This window comes from Microcebus murinus, chromosome 19 (assembly GCF_040939455.1).
Source record: "Microcebus murinus isolate Inina chromosome 19, M.murinus_Inina_mat1.0, whole genome shotgun sequence".
Lineage (NCBI taxonomy): Eukaryota > Metazoa > Chordata > Mammalia > Primates > Cheirogaleidae > Microcebus > Microcebus murinus.
The window spans coordinates 14818628-14834543 of record NC_134122.1 but is presented as its reverse complement, the minus strand read 5'-3'; the positions used below and the strand labels follow the sequence as shown (position 1 = coordinate 14834543).

General features: G+C 41.9%; 1 protein-coding gene across 4 annotated transcripts in view; it reads right to left on the bottom strand.

Moving 5' to 3' along the window:
- Window positions 1-15398, bottom strand: part of PDXDC1 (pyridoxal dependent decarboxylase domain containing 1) — a 54641-nt gene extending 39243 nt beyond the window's left edge. Inside the window, exons 1-3 of one of the 4 annotated variants that reach the window (XM_075995154.1) lie at window positions 15195-15398; window positions 14191-14239; window positions 5210-5323 (exon numbers count right to left, since the gene is read on the bottom strand). Coding sequence is in view for 1 of the 4 variants with exons in the window: in XM_012790209.3 (XP_012645663.1) it covers window positions 15195-15215 (21 nt within the window). In the remaining 3 variants the exon portion in view is untranslated. The remainder of the gene's footprint in view (window positions 1-5209; window positions 5324-14190; window positions 14240-15194) is intronic. The other 3 variants (XM_012790207.3, XM_075995155.1, XM_012790209.3) reach the window with 3 other exon arrangements.
- Between the last annotated feature and the right edge of the window lie 518 nt (window positions 15399-15916).

The following is a 15916-nucleotide window of genomic DNA, read 5'->3' as shown; positions in this document are numbered from 1 at the left end:
CATATGTACATTTATATCCCATCCAAATGTAAATGAAATGAAAATTTAAAAATTTTTGCAGACTTAAAATACACACATTCATTTTCCTTTCTCTCTTTTTAATCTCTGTAACTTTTTTTTTAAGAGACAGAGTCTTGCTGGAGTACAGTGCCACCATCATAGCTCACTGTAACCTCAAACTCCTAGGCTCAAGCAATCCTCCTAAGTAGCTAGGAATACAGGCATGCACCACCATGCCCAGCTAATTTAAAAAATATATATTTTATAGAGATGTGGTCTTGCTATGTTGCCAAGGCTAGCCTGGAACTCCTGGCCTCTAGGGATCCTCCCATCTGGGCCTTCCAAAGTACTTGAGATTACAGGTGTGAGCCATCACATCTGGCTTCTGCAGCAATTTTTCAGGAGAAAAATCTTATTTCCTTGAATCTCTATATAGTATGAGTTGTTATAAGAAGTTACAGAAGCGCTCTCTTTTGCTCCCCTCTCCCTCTTTCAAGTGTACTGCTTGAAGGAGGACCTGTGTTTATCTTTTCTCTTCATATTGCTTACTGTACCTAGTAGTACCTTACACAGAGTAGGTATGCAATTAAGTATGTATATAACCTTTAGTATTGCATTGCCTACTCAAAATTGTTTTTAAGAAATTCTAATCAGTTTGTCAATATAGGAATCAGAAAATGTTAAATTCTAGGAGAGACCTCAGGAATCTAGTCCAGGGATTTTCCAGCTGTGTTCTCCTGAGCTAAAAGATTTCCAGGAAGAACTCTGGGAAGAAGGGCTGGGTAGCCAGGTAGGGGTTCTAGCTCCCCATCCCCCATTATTAAGCAGATCACTTCTGTTTTACAATAGCGTTTTGAGTAAAGCCTCATTTGTAAAAAGTTCTATTAAAAAGAAAAAAAAAGTACAGCACTGAAAACGTCTGATTCCGATCTAACATCTTTGAGGTGAGGGAACTAAGAGAGGTAAAGTGACTTGCCTGAGGTCACCCTGGATTCCCAACTCCTGCCTCCTGACTGTTATATCACACTGACTTCCACAAGGGCTTACAAAGTAATTGTGCGGCCTCATCCACTGATTCTTACACAAAGTATAAAAATCATTTTTAAATAGGTGTTTTCAATAAAATTCACAACATAAATGTAACCATGAGAAAGGTTAAAAAGTGATCTATTAATAAAAGGCCTCAGTGCTCTCAGTTAATGCTCATGATTGGGATGAGAAACAGATAATGGCCAAGAGAATTTATCTTAACTCCTTAGTCTGCCTCATCGCCTGACATTCTAGAGTGTCCCCTAATCTGACCAAATGGAAAGATCAACAGTTTTGCTTGATCATTCACACCTCCATACCCATGCTTCTAAGAACATCTGCCCTGTCTGAAACATTCTTGCGCTTTTTATCTACCTCTAGCTACTTATCAAGCACCAATCAGTATTTCCAATGAAACTTTATAGATAAAACCATTTCACTCTTTCACATCCCCTCTATTGACACAGATGCCTTTTTTGCCTAAACCAAAAGTCTGGACTTGTTTCCTGACAAAAATGATTGTATTTATGGGGACAATGGGACAGAACATTTGCAAATGGGGCCATTCTGATATCCAACTGCCATTTATCCTCATGATTCCTTATATCCTTTACTGTGAACTGTTTTATAGATATTCTATCCAGTATAGATATGCTCCCCAATTAGATTAGAAACTTCCTGAAAGCAGAAGTTCAGACTCCTACTAATTCTGACTTCGCTTATAGGATCAAGGGTCTAAAGTCAGCTCAATCCTTAAAGACTGTCAGATTATCCCAAAAACTCCCTTAGGAAGGCATACTAAACTGAATATGAAAATACTGTCTCTCTATAAGTGAACACAGCTAATTTAACCCAAAGAACTGGAACAATTTCTTTCATCTTTCAGTTAATAGATAAAATAGTTGACTCAGTTTAGAAGCCACTTTTTATGACAATACATATTTATATGTAATAACAAGATGCTTGCTTACACTGTGAAAGACAGGAAAGAAATGCAAATTCATAATCCCCCATCTGAGTCCCTCACTCTAGAGTGCACACTCACTGAGCCGACTGGCTTACCTTCAAACTGTTCTCACTTCTATCTCTTGGGGGTAAGCCTGGGCTAGGAATAAGAGGTTAGGAAAAGTAGCATTTATAGTTAAACTGGGGTAAATTAAAGGTGAATATCATATTACTCCAATGTCGTACAACCTAATGTGCATGTTGTGTTAACTGGATGAGCCAAAATATAAAATATTATCCAGGTTCAGGATAATATTAGGCTCTAAATCAAGGAATGCTCTAAGAAAAGTAGATTCATTAATTGATCACTTAAAACTAAAAGCGTGCCTACAGGCTGGGCAAGGTGGCTAACGCCTGTAATCCAAGCACTCTGGGAGGCTGAGGCGGGTGGATTGCTCAAGGTCAGGAGTTCAAAACCAGCCTGAGCGAGACTCTGTCTTTACTATAAAAATAGAAATTAATTGGCCAACTTATATATATATATAAATTAATTAATTAGCCGGGCATGGTGGCGCATGCCTGTAGTCCCAGCTACTCGGGAGGCTGAGGCAATAGGATTGCTTGAGCCCAGGAGTTTGAGGTTGCTTTGTGCTAGGCTGACACCACGGCACTCACTCTAGCCTGGGCAACAAAGTGAGACTCTGTCTCAAAAAAAAAAAAAAACTATGCCTACACAAGCTTCTACTGAGGGCAGCCACTAACTTTCTTATTCACGTTTCATATCCTTAGTACCTGCTACAGTGCCAGACAAGGTAGCCATATGATCAACATTAATAAGCAATGGCAGGAGAACAGCCAGACACAAACCTAAATGAATGAAGAATTAAATTGTATAAAGATGTCTATCATTCAGTATATAGAAGGAGGCTGTTCTATGATACTGAGGGGGAAACAATAGTATTCTATGTCAGGTTTCTTCTACCTAGGAAGAATGTCATATAATTTCTTTCTTTTTTTGGAGACAGAGTCTTGCTCTGTCACTCAGGCTAGAGTGCAGAGGCATCATCATAGCTCACTGCAACCTCAAACTCCTGGGCTCAAGTGATCCTCCTGCCTCAGCCTCCAAGTAGCTGGGAGTTATGATCCCTAATAATTACTAACACTTACTGGATTGCTTACTATATTCCAGGCTTTATGCCAATTAACCCCTTACACGCATTACTTCCTAACCCCAAATCAGTATGATTTAGATCCAGAATTTATTTTTTATTTTTAGGCACAGGATCTCACTTTGCAGCCCAGGCTGGAGTGCAGTGGTGTGATCCTAGCTCACTGCAGCTTCAACTCCATGGGCTCAAACAAACCTCAGCCTCCTGAGTAGCTGGGACTACAGGCCTGCACCACCATGCCAGGCTAATTTTTTTTTTTTTTGAGACAGGGTCTTGCTCTGTTGCCCAGTCTAGAGTGCAGTGGCATCATCATAGCTCATTGCAACCTCAAACTCCTGGGCTCAAGCAATCCTCTTGCTTCCGCCTCCCAAGTAGCTGAAACTACAAGTGCAAGCCACTGTGCCCAGCTAATTTTATTTTTCGTAGAGACAGGGCCTCGATATTGCCCAGGCTTGTCTTGGAACTCCTCGTCTCAAGTGATCCTCCCACCTCCACCTCCCAAAGTGCTAGGATTACAAGTGTGAGCTACTGCATCTGGCCTGATTTTTTAAATTTTTTGTAGAGATGGGTCTCACTACGTTGCCCAGGCTAGTCTCGAACTCCTAGCCTTAAGCAATCCTGCCTAGGCCTCCCAAAGTGCTGGGATTACAGAATTTAAATCAACATCTTTATTACTCTAGAACCAGGGCTCTTAACCACTAGGCAATACTGCTTCTCAATTTTACCAATAAGGAAGCAACTCATCCTTTGAAAAAGCTCTGTACTCAAAAATCATAATTACTAATAGAACTAAGGTTTAATTTTAAAGATTATCCTTACTTAGTGTCTTCACCAAGAAAAAAAAGCAACTCTCCCTACAGGAAAAATTTCTATTCAACAACAGTCTCAATTAGACAACAATAAACTTATCATCCAGACCAGGGAATTTTTTTTCCTCTTCCCCCAACCCTCAAACTGAGGCTTTTTATTATTTTATTTATTTATTTATTTATTTTGAGACAGAGTCTCACTCTGTTACCTGGGCTACAGTACCATGGCATCAGCCTAGCTCACAGCAACCTCAAACTCCTGGGCTCAAGTAATCCTACTGCCTCAGCCTCCCAAGTAGCTGAGACTACAGGCATGCAGCACCATGCCTGGCTAATTTTTTTTTCTATATATTTTTAGTTGTCCAATTAATTTTTTCTATTCTTAGTAGAGACGGGGTCTCACTCTTGCTCAGGCAGGTCTCAAACTCCTGAGTTCAAACGATCCACCCGCCTCAGCCTCCCAGAGTGCTAGGATTACAGATGTGAGCCACCACGCCCGGCCAAACTGAGGCATTTTTAAGACTGAAAGGGGGTACTGTTAATAATTAAACCAGGACAAAAGGTATAAACTGTGAGGGTCCTGGGCAAACCAGGATGTACAGTTATCCTACCCTTAATGAAAAAGTTTACTTCAAATCTTAAACCATTATTCCACCTAGTAAAGCCCATGCAAATTTTTGTGATAATAGTTGCTTATGAGTTATATATCAAAAAATAAAGGACAACATACAATTTGAAAACAGTGCACCTGTGCACACTATGCTTATGGCATCAGTCTCAATACCTGAGCATCACCCAGTATTGCTACAAGAGACTTCTTTTCCTACCTATAACATACTTGAATACATTTTCCCTTATTTAAATCTCAAAATGACCTGACTAAAAGTCTTGGGCCCATTAGAAACAACTTCAGAAAAAAGGGTTGTCTTATTAACAAAAGAGACAACAGATTCCAACCAGCAGGTGTTTAGTTTGTTTCCTTTCCATTATCTTCCCGACCATCCCTATAACCCTTAAAGAGGTCTGTAGCAATTATTCCATTAAAAAACAAACCTGTCCCACTAACCTCTATGTTAGCTCAGCAAAAAAAAAAAAAAAAAAAAAAAAACCTAAAACATAAACAAAAACCTGGCTAGGCACAGTAGCTCACACCTGTAATCCCAGTACTTTGGTGTGGGAGGATTGCAATCTGGGCAACACAGAGACCTCATCTCTATAAAAAAAATTAAAAAATTAGCCAGATGTGGTGCTATGTACCTGTAGTTCCAGCTACTCAAGAGGCCAATGTAGGAGGATTGTTTGAGCCAAGGAGTTTGAGGTTTCAGTGGGTTATGATGTTGCCAATGCACTCTAGTCTGGACAACAGAGACCCTGTATCAAAAAAAAAGAAAAGAAAAAGAAAAAAAGAAAGAAAGAAAAGAAAAAAAGGAACACAACAAAACCAAAAAAAGTGCAACAAAGCATTTATAGAGTGTATATGTCCACACATTTTTCTGATTATAAACTGATAGATGCCCATGGCTGAGAATTAGAATTTAGAAACAGTTATGCCTCTGATTAGGCTACAAATTTATAAATTAAATTTCAGTTATGGTTGATTCTGCTGTGTAATGAAGTGGGTTCAGTATTTTTAATACAACACTATCTAACACAGATGTGTGCATGGTATGACTCAATTCAATTTCAAGGTTCCCAAGGAAACTATTCAATTATATGCTAATTGATACAGAACTGAGACTTTAAAAGGCAGCTCATTTTGTAAAACTAACCACACTGGTTATTCCCCTTTATGAGCATTTTTTTTCAATAACCATTTTATATTAGATGATTTTCAACTCTTTGTCAGTATGAGCTATTAAAATATTCTATCACTATCAGAAGAAATATTACACATGTAATGTTAAAATTACTTAAAGTTCTCACAATTTAAATGTAGGGGGTGGAAGTCAAGAGGCAAACGCAAGGTAAATTAGTAAAGGTGGTTGGTGAGCAATTCTCAATTTTTAAAAAAAGCTAGTAAAAAACTAAACATTTATTTGGAATAAGGCTATATAGATTAATTAAAAATTACTTATTTTTGCTTTTGTCTACAGTCTGGTACATTCTATTTCCTATTTTGTTCTATTCCACTTTTCATTTTTAAATATTAATTTATTTTTTTTTTTTTGAGACAGAGTCTCACTCCATTGCCCTGAGTAGAATGCCACAGCATCAGCCTAGGTCACAGCAACCTCAAACTCCTGAGCCCAAGCAATCCAACTGCCTCAGCCTCCCCAGTAGCTGGGACTACAGGCATGTGTCACCACGACCAGCTAATTTTTTAAAATATTTGTAGTAGAGATAGGGTGTCTTGCTCAGGCTAGTCTTGAACTCCTGAGCTCAAGCAATCCTCCCTCCTCAGCCTCCCAGAGTGCTAGGATTACAGGTGTGAGACACCACACCCAGCCCTATTTCATTTTTTATTAACACATAATTGTACACATTTGTGGGGTACATGTGATATATTTTCATTTTTCTTTTCTTTTTTTAGAAACAAAGTCTCAGCTGTGTCACCCAAGCTATAGTAGCCAGATCATAGTTCACTGCAATCTTAAACCCCTGGGCTCAAGCAACCCTCCCATCTAAGCCTCTGGAGTAGCTGGGACTACAGGCACAAGCACCATGCCCAGCTAATTGTTTTTGTAGAGCCATGGTCTTGCTATGTTGCTCAGGCTGGTCTCAAACTCCTGGCCTCAACAGCTTTTCCCCCGCCTTACCTCCCAAAGTGCTGGCTGGGATTACAGGCATGGGCAAACGTCATGCCCAGCCATATTTTCATCTTTTAAAAACTGCTGGTCAAGGCCAGGCATGGCGGCTCTCACCTGTAAATCCTAGCACTCTGGGAGGCTGAGTCCGGATGACTGCTTGAGCTCAGGAGTTTCAGACCAGCCTGAGCAAGAGCAAGACCCTGTTTCTACTAAAAATAAAATAATTAGCTAGGCATCCTGTAGTCCCAGTTAATCAGGAGGCTGAGGCAGGAGGATCACTTGAGTCCAGAAGTTTGAGTTGCAGTGAGCTATGATGATACCACTGCATTTCCACCTGGGGTGAGAGAGTGATACTCTGTCTCAATCAATGGTATTCCCTTAAAATGGCTAAAGGCTAGGGTTTAAAAATCAGCTGGGCATGGTGGCTCATGCCTGTCATTCTAGTACTCCGGGAGGCTGAGCTGGGCAGATCGTTTGAGCTCAGGAGTTTGAGACCAGCCTGAGCAAGCGAGACCCCATCTCTACTAAAAACAGAAAGAAATTAATTGGCCAACTAAAAATATATAGAAAAAATTATCTGGGCATGGTGGCGCATGCCTGTAGTCTCAGCTACTCGGGAGGCTGAGGCAAAAGGATCACTTGAGCCCAGGAGTTTGAGGTTGCTGTGAGCTAGGCTGATGCCACGACACTCTAGCCCAGGCAACAGAGTGAGACTCTGTCTCAAAATAATAATAATAATATAAGCCAGGCGCGGTGGCTCACGCCTGTAATCCTAGCACTCTGGGAGGCTGAGGCTGGCAGATTGCTCGAGGTCAGGAGTTCGAAACCAGCCTGAGCAAGAGCAAGACCCCGTCTCTACTATAAATAGAAAGAAATTAATTGGCCAACTAATATATATAGAAAATTAGCCGGGCATGGTTGCGCATGCCTGTAGTCCCAGCTACTTGGGAGGCTGAGGCAGAAGGATTGCTTGAGCCCAGGAGTTTGAGGTTGCTATGAGCTAGGCTGACGCCACGGCACTCACTCTAGCCTGGTCAACAAGCGAGACTCTGTCTCAAAATAATAATAATAATAATAATAATAATACATATAACATTCACAAATAAATATATAATACTGTAGTCTTAATATACTTCTTTTGAGAGAGGAATGTTCATATTTGAGGGACTCTAGGGCTATTAAAAGAAGAAAAACTAAAGAAAAACCAGCTGCTAATATCAGACACAAAGCCTTAGTGTTATCACATGCATTAGACATATTTTAAAAAATCAACTAGCTGGATGCACTGGCTCACGCCTGTAATCCTAACACTTTGGGAAGCAGAGATGGAAGGACTGCTTGAGACCAGGAATAGGAGACCAGCTGAGCAAGAGCTAATCCCCAGATCTCCACAAAAAAGGAAAAAAATTAGCTGGGCATGGTGGTACACAACTACAGCCTCTGCTACTCAGGAGTCTGAGGTAGAAGGATCACTTGAACCCAGGAATTTGAGGTTGCATTTGAGCTATGACAACACCACTATACTCTAGCCCTGGTGACAGAGAGAAATCTTGTCTCAAAAAATAAATAAATAAATAAAATCAACTGATCAAACTGACCAAAGCAATGAGATAAAGATCCAAATTGCTGTTTCTAACATACTAACATACCAACTACTCTTGCCTTCCACAGCTTTTTAAACAATTAGATTAATTTCAACTTTCATCTCTCCAAAAATCATTTATTTTCCTCCTAGGTGAAAACAAACAATGCTTGCTGTCTAGCACTAAACAAGGGCCTCAAACACTGTCTGTCTACTACTTATCTCTGAGAAGCCACACTAAGAACAAGGACACCAGCTGCTCCAGGAACACAACCTTGTTCCTTATGGGTCAATGATGAGAGGAAAAGGACAGGAATTTTCCAAGTTGATATAGTGACTTGCAGATCCGGTTTACCTTGCTGGAGTAGAAATTTCTACATTTCTAGGTATTTCTGCTTGATTTCAACAGCAGAGTATTTAATTAAGAACCAGGCACTTTTGTTTCCTCCCATCTTCTAAGAATTGAATATTGCCTGAAAATCTTATTTACCAGGCCAGTATTACCCTGATACCAAAACCAAACAAGGACACAACAAAAAAAAGAAAATGGCCCAATTATCACTGATGAACATAGATGCAAAAATCCTCAACAAAATAACTCTCATGGACTCTATGCTTGAGTGTGTCTGTGAGAACATGAAGACATACTGTAATTATTGGCTCATTAAGCATCATCATCTTCCTAGATGAAAAGGGATATGTGAGTATTGTATACGGTGTAACTATTAGTGTTTAACCTTACAAATTCCTCAAGAAGAGAGGCAGAAAAGAACAAGTAGGAAAGAAAATGGCAAAAATACACAAAAGAGTAATAAAAATCTGATAGAGATAAGGAGTCAGCAAAGTTAGTAACACCAGATCAAACCCCTCAGTCCCAAATAGCAGTATGGGGTGGGGGGAGGTATCCAAATCACTTGTCTTAGATACATGATGGAAATGCTAGGGATCCAAATCTAAGTTTCAAAAAACCTGTTTTCCTAGAGACCACCACTTCTGAAGAGTCAATTCATGTAGACATTAAATCATGAGTAAATACTTCCAGATGCACAGATGGAAAAATACCATATAACAAGAAGGCTCTATATTTCTAAAAACTTTACTAGTTTATCTGGAATCACACACTTATTCTGGAACAAAAAGTAAATTGCTTAAGGAGAAGCATGCTATATATAGTCACTAGATATAAGGACTTTTTCACTGAGATAAGATTCTTTACAGGGAATGTTTCCTAGGACTTAGTAGGTGATCAAACAAGAAAAATAAAGAGGAAATGGTTTTCCTATCTCTTGATTTATATTCTACCAGCAAGAATATGAGGCACAATCATAAAGTAAAAATCTACATTACATGTATAGCAAAGCATAATTCTGACCTAAAGAGTCTCTTCCTGGTCACTTACTCTCTGCACTCCCTGTTTCTTAATTCTTGTGCTTTTTATCCCTCCTTGCTACATAAGGTTTTGCCTAAAAATGTATATCCCTTACTAGAAAGTAACCTCCTGGAGGAATCACATTTTATTCACCTCATGTCTCCATCAGCACTCAGTGCTGGGCTTTGACCATAGCTGACCTTTGAATAATAAAAATTATAAATCAAAACAGACTTCTGCTTTAGGCGAAAACAGACAACATTAAGCTCAAGCAATTCCTACCTATAACTCATAATCCTAGAAACGGTGGAACAAACAGGGCTAGGGGATCACCAACTACCTCTGTAATCTTGAATAAATCAAGACTCACAAAGCCATACATTTTTAGGATCAGGAACTTAGTACCACAGTTAAGTCCCATCAGTTTTTCCTGGCACCCAGCGTTAGATAATCATTTACAGCCATAGCCACAACGCACCTGTATGCAAAACCCTCACATGATGATGATGTAGAGATCAGCTTTAAATGAACACTAAAATTACAAACCTATCATTTCCTCAGAGAAGTCTTCCCATTCTACATAAAAGAGTGGGATCTCTGCCTAAAGGCATACACAGAAACTGGTCATTTCAAGCTTGCCTAATAGGAGTTCTTATACTTTTAAAGAGCAGGAATAGAAATTCTGGCAGTCCTTATCTGTAAGTAATGATTAGGAATGGTCTACTCATGCTGCTCCTACTATTCCTTATGAAGTTCTAGCATAACAGTAAAACAATAAAAAAAATTTCTAAAATCAGGCCCAAAGAAAAAAGAAAAAAACACTTAGCTCAGGATGAATACAAAAACCAAAAAATGGGCTGAGATGTAATTATTTAGGTTAGAAACAGGGTCAAAGGTGCCTCTTTCAATAGCTAAGAATTAGATATAACAACAAGTAAATTAAATTGCCCAGCTTTACAGTACTGTCCAGTAGAACCTCCTTTGGTAATGGAAATATTCTGTATCTGTGCTGCCCAATATGACAGCTACAAGCCACACGAGGCCATTGAGCACTTGAAATGTGGGTAGTATGACTGAGGAAATGAATTTTACATTTTATTTCAGGGTGATGAGTACACTAAAAGCCCAGATTTCACGACTATCCAATATATATGTGTAACAGAATTCAACTTGTACCTTCTAAATCTATTAAAATAAAAAAAAATATTTAATTTTAATTAATCTAAATTTAAATTGCCAAATGTGGCTAATAGCTACCAAATTGGTTAGCGCAGCTCCAGATTCTCTAAGTTAGCAATTTCCAACCAGAGGCTATTCCTCTCACCCCTTGGGACAGCTGCCTCCATTTGGAGACATTTTTAGTTGTCACACCGAGGGGAGGGGGATGCTACTAGCATCAAATGGGTGGAGGCGAGGTATGCTGCTAAGCATGCCACAATGCACAGGACAGCCCCCCCCCCCAGATAATGATCTGACCCCAAATGTCAGTAATGCTGAGGCTGAGAAATTCTGCTCTAGGTTTACACAAGGATGGAATTAAAGTAAATAAAAAACAAATTGTAGGCCGGGCGCGGTGGCTCACGCCTGTAATCCTAGCACTCTGGGAGGCCGAGGCGGGCGGATTGCTCAAGGTCAGGAGTTCAAAACCAGCCTGAGCGAGACCCCGTCTCTACCATAAAAATAGAAAGAAATTAATTGGCCAACTAATATATATAATATAAAAAATCAGCCGGGCATGGTGGCTTGTGCCTGTAGTCCCAGCTACTCGGGAGGCTGAGGCAGGAGGATCACTTGAGCCCAGGAGTTTGAGGTTGCTGTGAGCTAGGCTGATGCCACGGCACTCACTCTAGCCTAGGCAAGAAAGCGAGACTCTGTCTCAAAAAAAAAAAAAAAAAAAAAAAAAAAACAAATTGTAGGCCGGGCGCTGTGGCTCACGCCTGTAATCCTAGCTCTTGGGAGGCCGAGGCGGGCGGATTGCTCAAGGTCAGGAGTTCAAAACCAGCCTGAGCAAGAGCGAGACCCCGTCTCTACTATAAAACAGAAAGAAATTAATTGGCCAACTGATATATATATATAAAAAATTAGCCGGGCATAGTGGCACATGCCTGTAGTCCCAGCTACTCGGGAGGCTGAGGCAGAAGGATCACTGGAGCCCAGGAGTTTGAGGTTGCTGTGAGCTAGGCTGACGCCACGGCACTCACTCTAGCCTGGACAACAAAGTGAGACTCTGTCTCAAAAAAAAACAAAAAAAAAAAACAAATTGTAGTACACTTTGTCTAAACAAAATATCCAGGAAGAATGGGATTTTTCAAGCAACAGAGAAAGGTCTGGGCTGTTTTACAAATTTAAAGTAGCTTTTTACTGAAAAGTGTATATGTGTGTTGAATAACTTATTAAGATCTTCATCATCAAGAGTAATGACTTCCTGTGGCATTTTTCTTACTTGAATATTAACATAAGTAAACACTATGAAACCATGCTACCAGGCCTTGTTCCGTGTAAGCTGGACATACAGTACTAGGGGACTGAACCCACTACTCCTACTCTCCTAGTTTGAATTCGGTGCCCCCTCAATTAACCTGTATGATTCTTGAGGCATCACTAATTTCAGACACAAGAAAACCGATACTGTTGTGAAAGAAAAGCAAATCAAGACAAGAAAACGGCTCTGTCACCATAGGTCTACACGTTTACATTATTACCCAAAGAAAAAGCAAGGGTACAGAATTATATTTGGACCAAAGGAAATGCACTCAGTGATTCTACTAAATGATACCACATTTTAGACTAAGAGATATTACTTGAAATTTTAGAAGATGAGTGTCAAATAACACTGGTTTCTGTAGCCAGTATAAATTATACAAGGATCAGTTTAACTGAGATCATTCAGAACTGCTCAAATAGCTTTCAAATTTATATTAACAATGTAGAATTTAATTCAGAATAGTCCATTCCTCAAAGAAACAGGAATGGACACAATTCAATGTTTCACATTGATTCAAACTATTTTTTCAGAACACAAAGTCATCAACATTCATACTATAGCAATGCATTTTCTATTCTGCCCACTTAGCACCAACAGAAATTGTTTATTACATGTTAGGTCCTCTATTACTTCTAGAAATATAAAAATAAGACACAGTCCTAGTTCTGAAAAACTTACATTCAGAATTTTCACACTGGCCTAAGGCAGAAACTTCCAGCCCACACGTTCTGAATTCCTAAAAGATCACTGCAACTCTTGTGAATGCTCCAGCCTTAAGCAAGCTGGAATTTCAGTATCTCTTCAGATCTTCATTAGGAGAGTTTACCATCTTTCATCATCAATTAACATTTAGTGAGCAACCACTGTAATCTACTGATCAAATGGCAGAAAAGTAATATTTAAAGCAGGATTCCAACCCACTGGTTTGCAGATTTACCTGTAAAGAGCTATTCCTGGAGGAAAGATAACTTCGGTTCTCCAGGATTCTAACTGAAATCACACAAAGCCCACCCCACCTTCTTATGAAATTGAAAATAATCCAAGGGACATTTTTAGCATCATTTTGTATTCAACTATTGGTGTTATACACATGATGATCTATACCAGGTTTCTCAGCCTCAGCATTACTGACGTTTTCAGCCAGGTATAAGCAGCTGTCCTGTGCAATGCAGGATGTTTATGGATATTCCTGACCTCTACCTACTGGGTACCAGCAGCATCCCCCTACCCCCCGCTGGGATAATAAAAAATATCTCCAGACATTGCCAAATGCCTCCGGGGGGAACAAAATTGCCCCGTGGTTGAGAACCATTAATCTAGATTGATATTCAAAGTACCAAGAGGTAGAAATTGTACTAATCAGAAGCCTGGAAAGACCTTATTCCCAGCCAGAAAAACATGTAACAGTCATTACAGAGATGGGGCAAGAAAAACATATTTTTCTTTTCTTGTCTCCCCCCCAATTTATGCTAAACAACTGAGGAGTAGGCTATACCATTGTGTATACATGAAGACATCTGGCTCAACTTTTACAATTACTGCCTTCAACTCTCCAGTGAGAAGTGAACCACTCTACAGCAGCTGCTGCATCAAAAAAAGACAAAATATGTTATTTCTGCCAGTTCAAAATTAAAATGTAGCAATCTTAAAACAGAAGCATTCACTCTGGGAGGCCAAGGCAGGTGGATTGCTCAAGGTCAGGAGTTCAAAACCAGCCTGAGCAAGAGGGAGATCTGTCTCTACTATAAATAGAAAGAAACTAGACCCCGTCTCTACTATAAATAGAAAGAAATTAATTGGCCAAGTAAACTATATATATATATATATATACACATATATATAAATTAGCTGGGCATGGTGGTGCATGCCTATAGTCCCAGCTACTCGGGAGGCTGAGGCCGGAGGATTGCTTGGGCCCAGGAGTTTGAGGTTGCTGTGAGCTAAGCTGATGCCACGGCACACTCTAGCCTGGGGAACAAAAGTGAGACTCTGTCTCAAAAACAAAACAAAACAAAACAAAACAAAACCCACTAGCATTACTCTTGAATTACATACGTAGAAAGAAAAACTGGGCTTGCATCAACTGGACAAGCAGACTCCCAAGCTGGAACAGAGAGGAGGACTTTGAGTGAGGGACAGAATGTTAGGTACTTAAGGCAATAATCCACAAAGAAACCCAAGCACTGGTTCTCATTTACAAGCCCTATATTCGGGATAATAAGAATCCATTTCTCATGCCAGAGCAGCCAGCCAGGTACATCACGGTGCTGTTCCCTCAAGGGGAAACCAGAGGAAGGCGCTGTTACCAGTGGAGTTCGGGTTGACACGAGGGTCTCTCCTCGCCACAGGAAAGGGGAAGCCAGGAAGTTGTGAAGCAGCTGCGATCCCCAAAACTAAATTCACACTCCACGGAATACCCAGCCCTTTCTGAACCGCAGAGGTCCTTGCCCAGTGCTCGCGAGCTTACATACAGCATCAGAATCAAGGGGGGCGGGGTGGGGAGTGTTGTTAAACACGCAGATCCGGGTCCCGCCCCTCGAGAGGTTCTAACCTGAGGACTGAAAAATCTTAATTTTGACCAAGGGCCCCAAAACATTCCTATGCACGCTGAAGTTGGAAGACCACTGCTTCGACAATTTTCTTCTTAACTTGGAGCCCACAGAAAAACACAGTTTGCAGTCAGCTCCAAAACACCTGGGGCTTCTTTCCAGGAGCTTCTGGGGCCGCGAACGGCTAGGTCCGGTCAAGTGAAAGAGCCCGCCGAGCTCAGGCCGGCCCCTCGCGGAACCTCGGCAGGGCCCAAGGTCGGCCCCGCGGTCCCGACAGAACCCGGCCTAGCCTCTCTCGGCTCACGGGGACCCGAGAAGACACCCGACCCCGTGACGTGAGCAGGCCCATCGTTCCGGGCCGGACGCCCTCGCGGTCAGGCCTCTTCAGGCGGGACCCGTTACCCCTCAGCCCCCTGCCCGGGTCACAATGGCAGCTGGACACCGGGAAACAGTCCCCCCGGAGGCGGAGGACCAGGCCCGCAGCGCCGCCCTCTACCGCCCTGAACGGACCTTCTCCAGGGACGCGTCCATGGCTGAGGCGGGCGGCGGAGTCCGGTGGTGGCCTGGCAGTCCCGGACGCTACTTCCGCCTCCCGCGCCCCGCCGCGGTATCCACGCTGGCAGCGCCGACTTCCCCCGCGCCCGCGGCCGGCGGGGCGGAGAGGAGGAGGAGCCGTCCCGAGGCGCGGCGGGTTGCGGGGGGGCGGGGCGGGGCTCTGGCGGGCTGGGCGGGGCCCTCTGGGCTTCCGTACCTGGCCGTCACGCCGGCCGGCCCTAACGCCCCCAGGTGAGGGGGGAGGACGGACTGTGGAAGTATTCCAAACTCACGTTTTCAGAAACCTGTCGTAGTCATCAAAGTAGAGGTATAATAGTAACAATTCATCCATGGAGTGAAAGGCTGGAAATACTAGTGATGCACCTGCACTTCGGGGCCCAGGCTTCAAGGTCCTCCTACCGTCACCATCCCTCAGGAATGGAACAGGCCATTCGCCACAGAAGGTTGGGGGCGTGCGTGCACCCTTGCGCAAGCGCAGAATCAACGGCGTCCCGGGCGCTTGGGGGTCTTGCAGGTTTGGGGTATTGGGCTCGTTAGTGACTCCCGTTCCGAGAAGGCTCTGACCCGAGCTTCGGTATTTGTCTCAGACCTTACAGCAGAATTTGAGATGGAAAAGGTTTTGAGACAACTGGTCCAGCCTCCTCCCTCATCTTACAATCGTGACTTGTCAGATTATA